General features: G+C 54.3%; 2 protein-coding genes across 2 annotated transcripts in view; both read right to left on the bottom strand.

The window, feature by feature from the left end:
* Positions 1-8,744: 8,744 nt before the first annotated feature.
* LOC308072311 (IgGFc-binding protein-like) overlaps positions 8,745-17,750 on the bottom strand; it is a 55,301-nt gene continuing 46,295 nt past the window's right edge. Inside the window, exons 2-15 of the mRNA XM_080408971.1 lie at positions 17,190-17,722; positions 16,866-17,065; positions 16,403-16,763; positions 14,103-14,252; positions 13,574-13,830; positions 13,328-13,470; positions 12,859-12,951; positions 12,416-12,543; positions 12,039-12,134; positions 11,440-11,681; positions 11,066-11,349; positions 10,700-10,952; positions 9,784-10,410; positions 8,745-9,421 (exon numbers count right to left, since the gene is read on the bottom strand). Of these exons, the coding sequence (XP_080265097.1) occupies positions 8,753-9,421; positions 9,784-10,410; positions 10,700-10,952; positions 11,066-11,349; positions 11,440-11,681; positions 12,039-12,134; positions 12,416-12,543; positions 12,859-12,951; positions 13,328-13,470; positions 13,574-13,830; positions 14,103-14,252; positions 16,403-16,763; positions 16,866-17,065; positions 17,190-17,722 (4,036 nt within the window). The 3' untranslated portion in view covers positions 8,745-8,752. The remainder of the gene's footprint in view (positions 9,422-9,783; positions 10,411-10,699; positions 10,953-11,065; positions 11,350-11,439; positions 11,682-12,038; positions 12,135-12,415; positions 12,544-12,858; positions 12,952-13,327; positions 13,471-13,573; positions 13,831-14,102; positions 14,253-16,402; positions 16,764-16,865; positions 17,066-17,189; positions 17,723-17,750) is intronic.
* Positions 10,416-17,078, bottom strand: LOC308072956 (von Willebrand factor-like). Its single transcript, XM_080410601.1, has 2 exons — positions 15,723-17,078; positions 10,416-15,026 (listed from the first exon to the last, which is right to left on the bottom strand). Exons 1-2 carry the CDS (start codon positions 16,055-16,057, stop codon positions 14,645-14,647), a joined length of 717 nt encoding a protein of 238 aa, XP_080266727.1. The 5' UTR covers positions 16,058-17,078; the 3' UTR covers positions 10,416-14,644.

Below are 17,750 nucleotides of genomic sequence, written 5' to 3'. Positions count from 1 at the left end.
TTATGTTGTCATCATTTGGATTGCCATTATAATTACCTGTGAGGTTAAAAAAAGATTTAGGGGACATGTGAAGTTCACACCTGTAGAGCAAACCTAGGTTTCAGGTTGTAAAATAGACTATAATGAACAAGGGACAGTGTATATGCAACATCAATGTGTGCTAGGAAAAATAAGAAGAGCTCAATCGTTTTAGACTTTGACTGCTGACAAGAGCTGCCGTTCAGAGACTTGCGGACTAGAAACAAGAAGTCTGTAAGTTCTCACATAAGTAGATCACTTTGCATACAAGAAAGAACTGCTTAGTCCAACTCATTTCCTTGGATCCTACCTGTAGAATTCTGGCCTAAAAAATCATATGGTGGTGTTTGCACCATTATATTCTAAAGTAGATTTCCTGAATTGGAGGTGTGAAAAACCCATGGAGAGGTAACTGAACTAGGAAATTTCAGATGATCCAAGTGAAAGAATAATCAGAAACTCAAAAGACAAGCTACTCTTGTAACAGCCACATTTCCATGCTGAAGTGTATTTCATATAATCACTTGGATTTCAAAATGTTGTTCTAACTAAGCCTGCTCAGGTTCAGGCATTAGCAATATTGCTGATGGAAAATTACTGGTCACTACTAATTCCAGCAAGCTCCTACTCTCATTAACTACATAAGTCACCTGTGGCTGGCTGATTTTGCTATCCTGTCGCAACAGAATTTCTTACAACACAGTAGAATGTGTCCTTTGTGTCTGGCATTTCTCACAGGACTCTAAAAGGCCTCTATGTTTTGTATCATATATAGCACTGAATATTTGTGGTACTTGAATTTTGGAAATAAAGTATGAATTTTGTTTCTTATTCATCAAGTCTGTCAACTCAGGATTATCCATACTGGATCCTTGCCATTGCTTTGTTTTAATGTAGACACTGTTTACCTTAGCCGGAATAAAAAGTAGGTAAAAATAAGCTTTAGCCGTCCAATTCTTGTTTTCTTTCTTTTTCTTCTGTTTTTTTTTCTTTTTTTTTTTTTTTTTTTCCTTTGATCATAGAAACATGATCATTCAGGTTGTATAAATACCTCCTAAAACAGTACAGGAAAACAGCAGCAGGAAAACTTGAGGATATTGACAGTTAGCTATTCTGAAGATTTCTCTCTGCTGTGGAAACAGCCTCAAGATTTTATGATTCACAACATGAAGTGGTATAGCATTTCTCACACCCAACAAAAGAAAAATACATCAGAATGTAAATAATAGAAAAATATATTTGTAGAATTTTTGAGCAAATGCATGCAAATCATTATTCTTCCTAAATTTAAACTGCAGAACTGAAGTGAGAGTTTTGATTTGGCTAAAAATGTTATTTGTAGTTATACTTCATAACATTCCAAATGGATAGCATGTTACCAAGAATTTTATAAGTAGCACTTTTTAGAAACTGAAAAATTCTAGCAAGTTTTCTTCACTGCTGTAAATTCTAGTCCATTTGTCAAGGACTTGTGTGTAAAGTAAGTATGACATGCTAAGAAAAAGAGTAGAAATAATCACCAGCCTCCGCAACTCACTGAAAAAGTGACTAAGCCTGTGACTTACCACAGAGGCCACAGAGCAGACCACTGTAATCAGAGGGCACAGACACTTCTGCATAGTGATTTCCATCATATCTCACCCACAGTCCAAAGTCAGTTTCCAAAAGAACATATCCACCACTGCTTTGAATACTGATCTTCTTTTCAATAAATATAGGCAGGTTCATTCTGCTGCCATTCACCTGTACAGAAGGTTGTAAAAGTTAGTGTACGGCTGGTGGGACTCCTACAACTACCAGCAGCTAGAACAGATTAGTGAAAGATAGGATCTTGTGCACAAGGGAACTGGAAATAATTAAATAACACTTCAGCTGAGCAAATTTGTTGGACATCCCACTAAGAGATATATTTAACTAATAAAATGAGAAAGTTTGCTATAAACTATACAGAGAAAATATTTCATTAAGTGCATGACAGTTTAAAGTATTATATAGGTATTTTAAACAAGTATTTTCTTACATTCACTTTCTTATTTTTCAGCAAAGAGATCTGGTTGCCATAGACTTCTACTTGCACTGACTTCACATAAGAGACTTTGGTGTTGGCTCCTCTGTGCTCATTTGTTGTGGACACATCAAAGTATGGAAGCCTCTCAGAGACATTGCATATTTTGGAGAGGGTGTAAGTGCAATTTCCCATGAAATGATGAACTCGGTGGTCAAAAGTATTGTAATGTGGATCCCCAGAGGCACTGCAGGAAGCACGCCCTGGAAAAAAGACATTCCCTCTGAATCCTATCAGACTTCTGCAGTTGCTTTGTTCCCACTTTGTTTGTTTTACTTTGTAATTGCTGCTCAGATGTAACAGTGATGGTATCAGTCAAAGACATTCCAAAGCCCAACCACGCTTTCTGGTTTTGTATCCATAAAAAAATCTGCACTCTTGTGTATCAGAAATCTATGCTAGAAGTCAAGGAAGAAATATAAGCAAAAATCTTTGATATTAAAATAAACTTTTTTTATTAAGACATAATTATATAAAAGTGAGTTTTTAGTGTCCATATCTGAAAGGCTATTTCTCACTAAATAGGAAGAATTTACTCAAAAACATTACAGGGTCGGTTAGCTAGAATAGAGGGCTGTGCTACCAGCTGTCTGGGATTCTGTACTCACGTTGGTTGTGTACAGAGTACAGAATGCAGTCCTATTGAACACTGCATACACAAGATGTCCTTTACACACTTAAAAAAAATAATAAAATCAAAGTTACTTAGTACTCCATACTCCTTAGTATGGAGGTACACAGTGTGCACGCATTTGTGTGTGTGAGCTGGGTAAGGATTTTAGTGCTAAGAAGAAATTTCCATTTTCAACAAAAACATCTTCCAATCAAATCTTAGCAGAGTTGAGCTTGCAGGTGATTTATGGTGCTTATCATCAACAACAAAAAATAATTAAAAAATTCATTACCTCTTCTCTGTTTTTCAATGGTGTGTTACAAAAAAAGCTACACTTATGGTTGTGTCTACCTGTCAACCTTAATTGCTTATGCACAAGTTATTCAAACTGCAGGAACTGCATACACAGCAATTATAAAACAAAACACAGAAGACATTCAATCTGACTAGGTGAGCTAACAACTGTACTGTACTTAGAAGGCTGACTTATAGAAGACTTAGTTCTTAACACTGGAGGAAGGAGTCAGTTAAATCTTATACAAAATGACATATTAGTGTTTTTTCTAAGTTTGAAAATAACAATGACCATCATGACTCAGTCTTTTGTGGGACCATATCATTGGATTATATGTAAAACAAACCTCAAAATTTGGAAGCTAAATTCAGTTCAAGAATGCTACAAATCATAATATCTGTATAACAGATGAAAACGTGCCATAAAAAAAGGTGATTTAAATATTTATGGACATAAACATAAAGGCTCTGTGAGATATCAGGCATCTGGTGGACTGTTACTAAAATCCCCAACACTTTGGCAAGAGAGACACAGGGCAGGACATGGACACTACACAGAAGTCCCAGCATTGAAGGACTGTCCCATCAGGTGATTGAGTGAGCAAGGAAAAACTCTGACCTTTCAACATAAAAACTCTTTCATGTGGTTGTGAGACCTGGATGAAGAAATCTTACAGTTATAAGAGGCAGTGAGAGATGGGGATGGGAAATTACAGTACCTGAGCTCGGCATGGGTCTCGGTGGTGACGATGTGTGTGGAGGCTGCGTTGTAGTGCCTGGCAAGGTGACCGTGGGTTTTGGTGTCAATGGACCTAGCACAAGAGAGAGCTAGAGGAGATCTGTGCCAGCGTGGGAGTTCTGTTCCAGGCAGCTGGCCCACCCTTCCCAAAGACCCCGACACCGTGACCAGAGAAGCCCAGTGCAGGCATCACACAGTTTCTGCTCAGCAATAACAACAGCACTCAAGAGATCTCCCACCAACATTGCCAGAAGACTGAACAAGGCACACAGCCCCTTCACTACAGAAGCCCCTTCATAACACTCCATCCCATCATCATGGGCCTTTGAGGGAGCAAAATAAACAGTTTCTACAAGCAGTGGAAGATGGAGATGGAGCAGGAGAGTACCTGAGCTCGGCGTGGGTCTCGGTGGTGATGACGTGCGTGGAGGCTGCGTTGTAGTGCCTGGCAAGGTGACTGTGGGTTTTGGTGTTGATGGACCTAGCACAAGAGAGAGCTAGAGGAGATCTGCACAACCATGGGAGACTCATCACCGGCAGCTGGCCCACCCTTCCCAAAGACCCCAGTGCCATGACCAGAGAGGCCCGGGGCAGGCACCACACAGTTCCTGCTCAGCAATAACAACAGCACTCAAGAGCTCTCCCACCAGCATTGCTGGAAGATTGAACGAGGCACACAGACCCTTCACTACAGAAGCCCCTTCATAACACTCCATGCCATCATCATGGGCCTTTGAGGGAGCAAAATAAACAGTTTCTACAAGCAGTGGAAGATGGAGATGGAGCAGGAGAGTACCTGAGCTCGGCGTGGGTCTCGGTGGTGATGACGTGCGTGGAGGCTGCGTTGTAGTGCCTGGCAAGGTGACCGTGGGTTTTGGTGTCGATGGACCTAGCACAAGAGAGAGCTAGAGGAGATCTGTGCCAGCGTGGGAGTTCTGTTCCAGGCAGCTGGCCCACCCTTCCCAAAGACCCCAGTGCCATGACCGGAGAGGCCCAGGGCAGGGATTGGCAGGGTGTCATCCCAGAAAGAGCCCTGCCCCTCAAGGGCTCTCCCACCAGCATAGTTGGTTTGACAAAAGCAGATTAGGCACTTCAGTAACTATGCTCAGTGTCTTGGCGTGCCCCTTGTCATACCTGAACTAAACAGTGACTGCAAGCAGCGGCAGCACCCCAGTCTCCCAGAGGAAAGCCTGCTTGGGCACAGGCTGCACCACTGGCTTACAGGGCGCTGCAAAGGCAGCCTGTGCTCCTGCCTCTAGCGCAGCCTGCCGCCTAAGTCAGTGGCATCTCTCAAGCTTCCCTTCCGCAAGCCAAGCTTTGTACCTGCACAGGTTCCCTTCTCAATGGACAGATCATCCAATGCTACGTCGCTCCGGGCATCTTCACCCCATTCTCCCTCCAGGACAATCTAAGGGAAGGGACGGTTCCCAGCATTAGGTCCAGCTGTGTGTGTCAAGTGCCTCTGGAAGGCACCGGTCACCTCCGATGGCACTGAGAGCCTGTGCCCTTACCTGTAAGTTTCCAGTGCTGTGCACCGTGATCTCTCCCAAGTTCCATTGGTCCCCGTGGTTCCCAGCAGCGCTCCAGAGCAGTGCAAGGTCTTCGCCCTTAGTCACATACACCCGCAGGGCCATTTGCTCAGCCGCTCCATACATGTGGTACCAGAAGCGGAAGCAGTGCGGCCCTTCCGAACTGCACACCGGACTGAGCAGATGAGCCGAAAAGCCGGGGAAGGCATTGCTCCCTTGCAGGTAGATGTAGTAGCCGTCTGAAAGAGAGCGTGAGCCACACTGTCACACGCCTGTCAGATCTGGGCAAAGCAGCCACGGACAACCGCAGCACACTCCTGGGAGCACCCCTGCTGCAGTTCAAGGCAGGCAAAAAGGAAGGCCCTGGCTCTGGGGGAGACTGCCGCCAACGGCTCTGCATCAAGGCCAGGAAAGCTGTGGGCTGTAGCTGCTGTTAGAAGAGGTTTGTTGCCACCTTCCTAGGGACAGCCCGCTGCCTGAACGACTGCTGCAGCCTAAGTGCTGCTCCTACCTCCCGTCGTGTGGTCAGAGGAGGGGCCGGTGTCTTGTGTGGGAGTTGGACCCTTGTTCCTTATCCAGTCAATGCTGCTGTAATCTGCCTGGACCCACTCGCAGAAGTCGTTGTCAAATGTGCAGGCGAAACGGCAGTCGCTTGGGGCAGCTGGAGATGGTGCAGAAGGGAAAGCAGAGTTGGCAGAGTGAGGATGGGGTCCAACTTTCCACAGTGTTGCACGGGGCACGCCTACGTCCCCGGCATGCTCACGCCCAGCTGAGGATGGGCAGCCAAGCGGGAGGGCACGAGCTGAGCGCCTAGCACAGCCAGCAGAAACATGGATGGGAGAGAAGAGTACCTGTGCTTGTGCCAGGTGCTCGTGATGTTGTTGTATGCGGAGGCCGCGTTGAGGTGTCTGGCAAGGGGGCGGAGGTTGTAGGAGCTGCTGGACGTGCAGTGAAACAGAGGTGGAGAAGATGTGTTTTATAATGGGGATTTGTTCCCGGATGGGGACCTTGCACCCTTCCCAAACACCCCACACCATGGCAGCAAGGGCCTCTTCACCTAAGGGCTGGCCCACCAGAGCGGTTAGGTGACACACGGGAAACCTCCGCCACAGCTGCCCCACTCCTTGAATGTGGGCCACAAAGGAGGCCAAGAGAACACTTACCACAGACAGTGCCATGACTCCAGTCTCCCAGAGCAACACCTGCCTCAGCACAGGCTGCGGCATAGGCTCCCAGGTCATTGCAGAGCTGCTCCGTGCTGCCACCCGTGGCACACTGGTCATAGACACAGCTCTCAAAGTAGGTCTTGGGCGACAGGACTGCATGGCATGGCTGGAACTGGCCACCGAGTTGCGTGAGGATGGCACACTGCTTGTTAGCCGCCGCCTCCTCCTCGGGGGAGCAGGATGCAGGCGGGCTGATGGCTGGGTCACACCTACAAAGCAGGCGGACAGGCCTGAGCTCACAACAGCCTGTGGACCCCAGCCACACCATGCCCTGACCTCCTTCCCAGCCAAGACCTCAGCCTCTGGAGTCCACATTCCTCCCTAAGTCAGGGCACCCACGGCTGTCGCTTGCAAGGCTGGGCCCACACGTGGCCCACAGCCACCATTCCCTGCCGTGGCATCAGGCGGGCAGAAACAAGGCGCTGAGGCAGCTGTGACCCCAACAGCACCGTGCCGAGACCCTGGCCCACTCTCTCTGCAGTCAGGAGCAGTGAGGTGCAGCACGTGGAGCGGGGTGGCAGGGCACTGCATGGGGCTCACGGAGGACCCTAGAGCAGAGCGCCTATGGGGAGAGAGCGCCGTGCACCCTGACCGCACGGAGGGGCCTGGGCACTGCCACAAGCAAGCCAGCCTTGAGGGGAAAAGGCAACGGCCGTCCCCGTCCGTCTGGGACCCAGCTGCAGGCAGGACATCCCACTGGTGGGTGGGGCAGAGGCGAGAGACAAGGACAAGGCATCTGCTGCTGTGGAGCCTCTACATGCTCTCGCAGGCAGTCCCAAACCCGCAGGCCTCCTCTCCCTTGACACAGGCCTGACATCACTGACCCTCCCTCCTCGTGCCCCTCACAGCTGCCCCCTCTCGCGCTGCCTTTTGCCTGTCATCTACGTGACGGAACAAGGACTCACAGCCACTCGTCATCAGGCACCATCCAGCTGGCTCCAAAGTCACTGAAGTCGGGCACGACAACCCCATCGGGTCGCATGAAGTCGTCCTGCTGGCTCCCAGTGTATGTCCCGCACAGCCCACACAGCCGGCCCTTGTGCTTCTCGGACACCTTCACTAGGAGCTCGTGGTCCCCATTGAACTGCAGCTGCAGGCCCAGCTTGGTAGAAACACGCACGTAGGAGCCACTCAGGGCAATGGTGACACCGGGGGCAGGAGAAGCAGGCAGGGAGGCCAGAGCACCATTGATCTGAATAAGGCGGAGCGGGGAGAGAGCGAGAGAGAGAGAGAAAAGCATAAAGAGGTGGCCTCTGCTGAGAGGTCACTCTGCTGTGGTGGTGCCAGGGCCCAGTGAGCTCAGAAGCACCGATGGCATGAGAAACCCTGGCCAGGACTACGAGAACAGCAGCCACTCTACACAGGGCACACTGAAAGCTCAGGCAGACAAGCCAAAACTCCGTTGCTGCACGAGCAGCCATTCGTGCCCCGCTCAGAGCCTCGCTGGGCTCTTCTGTGAGCGCACCAGCAGGCTCAGGGAACGTCAGGCTCTTCCTGGGGACAGAGTGGTACTTCATGGTGCCTAGGGCACCTGTTGTTCACAGGTGTAAAAATGAGGAGCTTACATAGACTGCCTTGTTCTTGCGCAGTGCAATGTGGAGGCCTTCCATGGACAGTGCCACAGAATCCAGAGCTGTCCAGCTCCAGCTGCCACGATGCCTGTTGCGCGTGGTGACAGTGAAGCCAACAGAGGAGCTGTCACAGCCCGCCACCACCGTGTAGTTGCAGGAGCCCTGGAAGTGGTGAAGCTTCCCGTCGAAGGTGCTGTAATGCGGGTCGCCGTAGATGTGGCAGACAGCAGTGCCGGCTGGGTAACAGCCCCTCTGGCCCTTCTGGATCTTGCAGACCTCGTCCTCACCACAGGACAGTGCAGAGCAAACCATCTGGCCGTTGGCTTCACACCGGCACTGGCGAGTGCAGTTCTCGTTCACAGAGTGCTCGCCTTCCTGCGGGCAGAGGAACACCGATCGTCAGGATATCGGTCAGGGAAGCAGAGGCAAGGGAGCGCCCTGGGAGGGGCGTCAAGCCAGGGCAGGGTTTTCACTCACGCTGTAGTAGTTGCCCTCAAAAAGGCAGCCACAGTGGGCCTCGGGCACACAGGTGCCTCCGCTGAGGAGGAAGCCAGAGGTACACGCACAGCCCTCCATGCAGGGCTTGGAGCAATTCTGCGGGGCTTGTCGGTCAACACAGGTGGCAGGACAGCCGGTCATGCAAGGGTCGTAGTAGCTGTTAGCGGGGCACAGCAGGGCTGCAGCGGGAAGGGGACAATTAGGACCGGCAAGCCTTCAAGGAAGGGTGACCCTCTGGGAAGAGGAAGGCCAAGACAGGGAGCAGCACATTTCCCTTCTGGCAAGTGCAGGACAGGTACTCACGGCAGAAGGTGGCATTCCTCCAGGGCAGAAGAGTCACACCGACTGCCTGGCACGCGTCAGCGTAGGCCTCCAGAGTAGCACACAGGACCTCCTGGCCACCCTTCAGGGCACAAAGGTCATAGAAGCAGGTGTCAAAGTAGCCCTGGGGGTTGATCACGGCGTGGCACTTGTCAAAAGAGCCAGGCCTGGCAGTCAGCATGCCACAGAACTGGTCCGATCGGTAGAGCTTCTCCTCTTCCGCGCTGCAGGGTGGGGAGGGGATGGGGACGCCGCAGGACACGTCATCATCTGGGACCTGCCAGCTCTGCCCCAGCACATTGGAGTCTGTGGCTTGCTGCCCGTTGGGCATCATGTAATCGTCCTCTCTCCGGTTGTTGAAGTTCCCGCACATGCCACAGGTCAGGTTGAAGTAGGTGGTGGGCACCTTCACCTCCACCGAGTGGTCAGTGTCGTAGGACACTCTGAGGTTGAAGTCTGTCTCCAGGACAACGTAGCGGCCGCTCCTGCTCACCGTGATGGCCCCTCTTGCTGCGCTCACCGGCAAGGTCTGGCGCACATTGTTCACCTAGGGCAGACACACCGCGATGGGCCCTCGACTTGTCCCTGGCCTCCCTGGGGCCGCAGCTGCCAGGCCAGGCATGGCAAACCGCTGCCCGCAATGGCCTCACACCCAGATGCCCCTGTGGCTTGCAGGGCCGTGTCTGTGGTCTGCACTCTGCGGGGCCTCTGTACAACACGGGCCACCTTCCGCCTTTGCCTCTTCCTCCTCCAGCCCTCGCGCAAAGGTAAAGCAAAGCAACCCGGAGGTTCTGGGGGAACCCACCCGGGCCTGGGACAGCGGAGGTGTCTGGTACCTGCCAAGCCCTGCCAAGAAAAGCCAGCCCTGCCCTGCAGCCGCGCCACGCTCATGCCAGCCCCGCTGCCTACCAGCACTTGGCTCTTCTCCTTCTTGACGATGGCAATGCGCTCTCCGTACACCTCAACCAGCACTTCGCGCACATAGGACACTCTGGTGTTCCCACGATGCTCGTTCTTGGCCTCAACGTTGAAGTAGGGCAGGGAGGTGGTGTTGGAGCACACTTTGGCCAGGGTGTAGGTGCAGTTGCCCATGAAGTTGTGCGTCACCTTGTCAAAGGTGTTGTAGTGAGGGTCACCGTGGACGTGGCAGATGCCGTAGGATTGTTCGAGGCACACAGGTTTCCCATCCTGCACCCCACAGTACTGGCCCACAGGGCATGAGGCGTTGGAACACTGGACTTTGCTTCCCCGCGCGGGACACGTGCACTTTGAGGAGCAGGTGTTGTCCGTCCAGAACTCAGAGCCCACAGGGTAGTGCTGCCCATTGTGCCAGCACCCGCACTGCTGGCTGGGCACACATCGGTCATTGTAGAGCAGGTACCCGCTGTCGCACACGCAGCCCTCCACGCACGGCAGGCTGCAGGTAGCAGGAGCCATTGGGTCAACACAGGTGGCAGGGCAGGCTGCAGCACAGGGCTCATAGTGACTGTTGGCAGGACAGGTGACGGCTGCCGAGACAGAAGACGTGGCCATTACCTGGAGAACCTAACACTTCTTTGTGCTGTATTTTCCCCTCTGGAAAACTAAGAGCCTCTATTTTCCCTGTGGTCTGGTTGGATCCACGGGTATCCTAAGTCATACCCAATCAAATGACACAGAAAATGGTACCTCTGATACTGACACCTACTGTAAATCCCCACGGCACGTAATAAACATGTTTGTTATTCCCCACCCCACTCTTTCCTTCCTGTTCCGTGTTTTCCTGAGAGTAATAATCTGCGGTACTGCATGTGCACTTACGGCAGAAGGTTGCGTTCCTCCACACAGGTATCTTGACACCAAGGGACTGGCAGGCATCTGCATAGGACTGCAAGCTCTTGCATAGGGCCTCACGGTCCAGCCCCAGCTCACACAGGTCATAAAGGCATGTTTCAAAGTAGCCGCTGGGGTTCAGCACAGCGTGGCACATCTGGAACGGGCCGCTGGTGTCAATGAGGAGCCCACAGAAGTGGTTGCTGGCAATAACTTGCTTGTCCGTCTCATTGCAGGCTGGGGTGGGGAGTGGTCCGGCTGAGCAGCTGTGCAAAGGCAGGAAGAAGGGCCCCTCTGTCACCTGTGGCCTTCTCTCGGGGGGGGCCTCCCCCTCCCCTTGCCCGATACATCCCCAGACCTGCTGGGGGGCCACACACACCTGCTGTCATTGGACACCTGCCAGCTGTTGCCCAGGCTGGTGGAGTCTGGCTCCAGCACCCCCTCCGGATTCAGGAAGTCATCTGCTGCCATCCCGTTGTAGTTCCCACACATGCCACAAACCTTCTGCTCAAAGCTGCGGGGAAGCGTCACCTCCACCCGATGGTTCCCATCAAACTTCACTCTCAAGCCAAAGTCTGTCGTGACCACAGTGTAAAACCCACTGAACGAGACCTGCACACCCGCAGATGGGGTGCAGGGCAGGACCTCTGCCACTCCATTGACCTGGAAGGACGGAAACCAAGACAGGGTTGGAGCAACCCACCTGGCACAGCTCTCTCACACAGCCCCACCGCGTCTCCCGCTTGTGCTTACCATCACCACTCCACCCTTCCCCAGCCTTATCCGCTGGCCAGCCACATCGATGTCCACGTGTCGGACATAGGACACGCGAGTGTTGGCTCCTCTGTGCTCGTTGGCTGCTTCCACGTTGAAGTAGGGCAGCGAGCTGTTGCTCTCGCACAGCTTGGAGAGGGTGTAGGTGCAGGTGCCCATGAAGTGGTGTAGCTGCTTGTCAAACGTGTGGTAGTGAGGGTCTCCTTCCACCACACAGGTCCCTGACAGTGGAAAGACCAGAGGAAACGTTTAGCCAAGCACCTCCTGCCGCCCCTGCTCTCCAGCCTACCCTGCACAGAGGACTGTGGCCCCATGACTGGTCTGCTGCTTTAACCAAGAGACAGAGTTGGTGGAGATCTAGTTCAGGACACGATGACTTCTTCTGGGCATCCCGTTAAATCCTGCTCAAACGCCTAAATGCCAGCAGCACTGTTGCCACCCCCAAAATCTCAGAAAGGGTGTGTCTCAATATGGCAGGAGAGTGACACAAAGCAAGCAACAGTCCTCCAGTGCAAATGCACCACGTAGCCACTATGGGTTTTGACGATGACTCAGAATGCTAGCAATAATCACACTACCTGAGGTTGTCTCAGGTGGTGTTGGTGTTGGTGGTGTGTGTGGTAGCTGCGTTGTGGTGTCTGGCAAAGGGGTTGATGGTGTCGAAGGAAGTGGACCTATGGAGAGACAGAGGGAGAAGTGGTCATCGTCAGCATGGGAGTTCTGTTCCAGGCAGCTGGCCCACCCTTCCCAAAGATGCCAGTGCTGTGACCAGAGGGGCCAAGGGCAGGCATCACACAGTTCCTGCTCAACAAACAGCACCAGCACTCAAAGGCTCTGCCACCAGCATTGCTGGAAGATGGAACGAGGCACACAGCCCCTTCACTACAGAAGCCCCTTCATAACACTCCATCCCATCATCATGGGCCTTTGAGGGAGCAAAATAAACAGTTTCTACAAGCAGTGGAAGATGGAGATGGAGCAGGAGAGTACCTGAGCTCGGCGTGGGTCTCGGTGGTGATGACGTGCGTGGAGGCTGCGTTGTAGTGCCTGGCAAGGTGACTGTGGGTTTTGGTGTTGATGGACCTAGCACAAGAGAGAGCTAGAGGAGATCTGCACAACCATGGGAGACTCATCACCGGCAGCTGGCCCACCCTTCCCAAAGACCCCAGTGCCATGACCAGAGAGGCCCGGGGCAGGCACCACACAGTTCCTGCTCAGCAATAACAACAGCACTCAAGAGCTCTCCCACCAGCATTGCTGGAAGATTGAACGAGGCACACAGACCCTTCACTACAGAAGCCCCTTCATAACACTCCATGCCATCATCATGGGCCTTTGAGGGAGCAAAATAAACAGTTTCTACAAGCAGTGGAAGATGGAGATGGAGCAGGAGAGTACCTGAGCTCGGCGTGGGTCTCGGTGGTGATGACGTGCGTGGAGGCTGCGTTGTAGTGCCTGGCAAGGTGACCGTGGGTTTTGGTGTCGATGGACCTAGCACAAGAGAGAGCTAGAGGAGATCTGTGCCAGCGTGGGAGTTCTGTTCCAGGCAGCTGGCCCACCCTTCCCAAAGACCCCAGTGCCATGACCGGAGAGGCCCAGGGCAGGGATTGGCAGGGTGTCATCCCAGAAAGAGCCCTGCCCCTCAAGGGCTCTCCCACCAGCATAGTTGGTTTGACAAAAGCAGATTAGGCACTTCAGTAACTATGCTCAGTGTCTTGGCGTGCCCCTTGTCATACCTGAACTAAACAGTGACTGCAAGCAGCGGCAGCACCCCAGTCTCCCAGAGGAAAGCCTGCTTGGGCACAGGCTGCACCACTGGCTTACAGGGCGCTGCAAAGGCAGCCTGTGCTCCTGCCTCTAGCGCAGCCTGCCGCCTAAGTCAGTGGCATCTCTCAAGCTTCCCTTCCGCAAGCCAAGCTTTGTACCTGCACAGGTTCCCTTCTCAATGGACAGATCATCCAATGCTACGTCGCTCCGGGCATCTTCACCCCATTCTCCCTCCAGGACAATCTAAGGGAAGGGACGGTTCCCAGCATTAGGTCCAGCTGTGTGTGTCAAGTGCCTCTGGAAGGCACCGGTCACCTCCGATGGCACTGAGAGCCTGTGCCCTTACCTGTAAGTTTCCAGTGCTGTGCACCGTGATCTCTCCCAAGTTCCATTGGTCCCCGTGGTTCCCAGCAGCGCTCCAGAGCAGTGCAAGGTCTTCGCCCTTAGTCACATACACCCGCAGGGCCATTTGCTCAGCCGCTCCATACATGTGGTACCAGAAGCGGAAGCAGTGCGGCCCTTCCGAACTGCACACCGGACTGAGCAGATGAGCCGAAAAGCCGGGGAAGGCATTGCTCCCTTGCAGGTAGATGTAGTAGCCGTCTGAAAGAGAGCGTGAGCCACACTGTCACACGCCTGTCAGATCTGGGCAAAGCAGCCACGGACAACCGCAGCACACTCCTGGGAGCACCCCTGCTGCAGTTCAAGGCAGGCAAAAAGGAAGGCCCTGGCTCTGGGGGAGACTGCCGCCAACGGCTCTGCATCAAGGCCAGGAAAGCTGTGGGCTGTAGCTGCTGTTAGAAGAGGTTTGTTGCCACCTTCCTAGGGACAGCCCGCTGCCTGAACGACTGCTGCAGCCTAAGTGCTGCTCCTACCTCCCGTCGTGTGGTCAGAGGAGGGGCCGGTGTCTTGTGTGGGAGTTGGACCCTTGTTCCTTATCCAGTCAATGCTGCTGTAATCTGCCTGGACCCACTCGCAGAAGTCGTTGTCAAATGTGCAGGCGAAACGGCAGTCGCTTGGGGCAGCTGGAGATGGTGCAGAAGGGAAAGCAGAGTTGGCAGAGTGAGGATGGGGTCCAACTTTCCACAGTGTTGCACGGGGCACGCCTACGTCCCCGGCATGCTCACGCCCAGCTGAGGATGGGCAGCCAAGCGGGAGGGCACGAGCTGAGCGCCTAGCACAGCCAGCAGAAACATGGATGGGAGAGAAGAGTACCTGTGCTTGTGCCAGGTGCTCGTGATGTTGTTGTATGCGGAGGCCGCGTTGAGGTGTCTGGCAAGGGGGCGGAGGTTGTAGGAGCTGCTGGACGTGCAGTGAAACAGAGGTGGAGAAGATGTGTTTTATAATGGGGATTTGTTCCCGGATGGGGACCTTGCACCCTTCCCAAACACCCCACACCATGGCAGCAAGGGCCTCTTCACCTAAGGGCTGGCCCACCAGAGCGGTTAGGTGACACACGGGAAACCTCCGCCACAGCTGCCCCACTCCTTGAATGTGGGCCACAAAGGAGGCCAAGAGAACACTTACCACAGACAGTGCCATGACTCCAGTCTCCCAGAGCAACACCTGCCTCAGCACAGGCTGCGGCATAGGCTCCCAGGTCATTGCAGAGCTGCTCCGTGCTGCCACCCGTGGCACACTGGTCATAGACACAGCTCTCAAAGTAGGTCTTGGGCGACAGGACTGCATGGCATGGCTGGAACTGGCCACCGAGTTGCGTGAGGATGGCACACTGCTTGTTAGCCGCCGCCTCCTCCTCGGGGGAGCAGGATGCAGGCGGGCTGATGGCTGGGTCACACCTACAAAGCAGGTGGACAGGCCTGAGCTCACAACAGCCTGTGGACCCCAGCCACACCATGCCCTGACCTCCTTCCCAGCCAAGACCTCAGCCTCTGGAGTCCACATTCCTCCCTAAGTCAGGGCACCCACGGCTGTCGCTTGCAAGGCTGGGCCCACACGTGGCCCACAGCCACCATTCCCTGCCGTGGCATCAGGCGGGCAGAAACAAGGCGCTGAGGCAGCTGTGACCCCAACAGCACCGTGCCGAGACCCTGGCCCACTCTCTCTGCAGTCAGGAGCAGTGAGGTGCAGCACGTGGAGCGGGGTGGCAGGGCACTGCATGGGGCTCACGGAGGACCCTAGAGCAGAGCGCCTATGGGGAGAGAGCGCCGTGCACCCTGACCGCACGGAGGGGCCTGGGCACTGCCACAAGCAAGCCAGCCTTGAGGGGAAAAGGCAACGGCCGTCCCCGTCCGTCTGGGACCCAGCTGCAGGCAGGACATCCCACTGGTGGGTGGGGCAGAGGCGAGAGACAAGGACAAGGCATCTGCTGCTGTGGAGCCTCTACATGCTCTCGCAGGCAGTCCCAAACCCGCAGGCCTCCTCTCCCTTGACACAGGCCTGACATCACTGACCCTCCCTCCTCGTGCCCCTCACAGCTGCCCCCTCTCGCGCTGCCTTTTGCCTGTCATCTACGTGACGGAACAAGGACTCACAGCCACTCGTCATCAGGCACCATCCAGCTGGCTCCAAAGTCACTGAAGTCGGGCACGACAACCCCATCGGGTCGCATGAAGTCGTCCTGCTGGCTCCCAGTGTATGTCCCGCACAGCCCACACAGCCGGCCCTTGTGCTTCTCGGACACCTTCACTAGGAGCTCGTGGTCCCCATTGAACTGCAGCTGCAGGCCCAGCTTGGTAGAAACACGCACGTAGGAGCCACTCAGGGCAATGGTGACACCGGGGGCAGGAGAAGCAGGCAGGGAGGCCAGAGCACCATTGATCTGAATAAGGCGGAGCGGGGAGAGAGCGAGAGAGAGAGAGAAAAGCATAAAGAGGTGGCCTCTGCTGAGAGGTCACTCTGCTGTGGTGGTGCCAGGGCCCAGTGAGCTCAGAAGCACCGATGGCATGAGAAACCCTGGCCAGGACTACGAGAACAGCAGCCACTCTACACAGGGCACACTGAAAGCTCAGGCAGACAAGCCAAAACTCCGTTGCTGCACGAGCAGCCATTCGTGCCCCGCTCAGAGCCTCGCTGGGCTCTTCTGTGAGCGCACCAGCAGGCTCAGGGAACGTCAGGCTCTTCCTGGGGACAGAGTGGTACTTCATGGTGCCTAGGGCACCTGTTGTTCACAGGTGTAAAAATGAGGAGCTTACATAGACTGCCTTGTTCTTGCGCAGTGCAATGTGGAGGCCTTCCATGGACAGTGCCACAGAATCCAGAGCTGTCCAGCTCCGGCTGCCACGATGCCTGTTGCGCGTGGTGACAGTGAAGCCAACAGAGGAGCTGTCACAGCCCGCCACCACCGTGTAGTTGCAGGAGCCCTGGAAGTGGTGAAGCTTCCCGTCGAAGGTGCTGTAATGCGGGTCGCCGTAGATGTGGCAGACAGCAGTGCCGGCTGGGTAACAGCCCCTCTGGCCCTTCTGGATCTTGCAGACCTCGTCCTCACCACAGGACAGTGCAGAGCAAACCATCTGGCCGTTGGCTTCACACCGGCACTGGCGAGTGCAGTTCTCGTTCACAGAGTGCTCGCCTTCCTGCGGGCAGAGGAACACCGATCGTCAGGATATCGGTCAGGGAAGCAGAGGCAAGGGAGCGCCCTGGGAGGGGCGTCAAGCCAGGGCAGGGTTTTCACTCACGCTGTAGTAGTTGCCCTCAAAAAGGCAGCCACAGTGGGCCTCGGGCACACAGGTGCCTCCGCTGAGGAGGAAGCCAGAGGTACACGCACAGCCCTCCATGCAGGGCTTGGAGCAATTCTGCGGGGCTTGTCGGTCAACACAGGTGGCAGGACAGCCGGTCATGCAAGGGTCGTAGTAGCTGTTAGCGGGGCACAGCAGGGCTGCAGCGGGAAGGGGACAATTAGGACCGGCAAGCCTTCAAGGAAGGGTGACCCTCTGGGAAGAGGAAGGCCAAGACAGGGAGCAGCACATTTCCCTTCTGGCAAGTGCAGGACAGGTACTCACGGCAGAAGGTGGCATTCCTCCAGGGCAGAAGAGTCACACCGACTGCCTGGCATGCGTCAGCGTAGGCCTCCAGAGTAGCACACAGGACCTCCTGGCCACCCTTCAGGGCACAAAGGTCATAGAAGCAGGTGTCAAAGTAGCCCTGGGGGTTGATCACGGCGTGGCACTTGTCAAAAGAGCCAGGCCTGGCAGTCAGCATGCCACAGAACTGGTCCGATCGGTAGAGCTTCTCCTCTTCCGCGCTGCAGGGTGGGGAGGGGATGGGGACGCCGCAGGACACGTCATCATCTGGGACCTGCCAGCTCTGCCCCAGCACATTGGAGTCTGTGGCTTGCTGCCCGTTGGGCATCATGTAATCGTCCTCTCTCCGGTTGTTGAAGTTCCCGCACATGCCACAGGTCAGGTTGAAGTAGGTGGTGGGCACCTTCACCTCCACCGAGTGGTCAGTGTCGTAGGACACTCTGAGGTTGAAGTCTGTCTCCAGGACAACGTAGCGGCCGCTCCTGCTCACCGTGATGGCCCCTCTTGCTGCGCTCACCGGCAAGGTCTGGCGCACATTGT

Source organism: Falco punctatus (genome assembly GCF_963210335.1).
Source record: "Falco punctatus genome assembly, chromosome: 13".
NCBI classification, from domain to species: Eukaryota; Metazoa; Chordata; class Aves; order Falconiformes; family Falconidae; genus Falco; species Falco punctatus.
The sequence above is the reverse complement of the archived record's forward strand: the minus strand, read 5'-3'. Positions and strand labels throughout refer to the sequence as shown.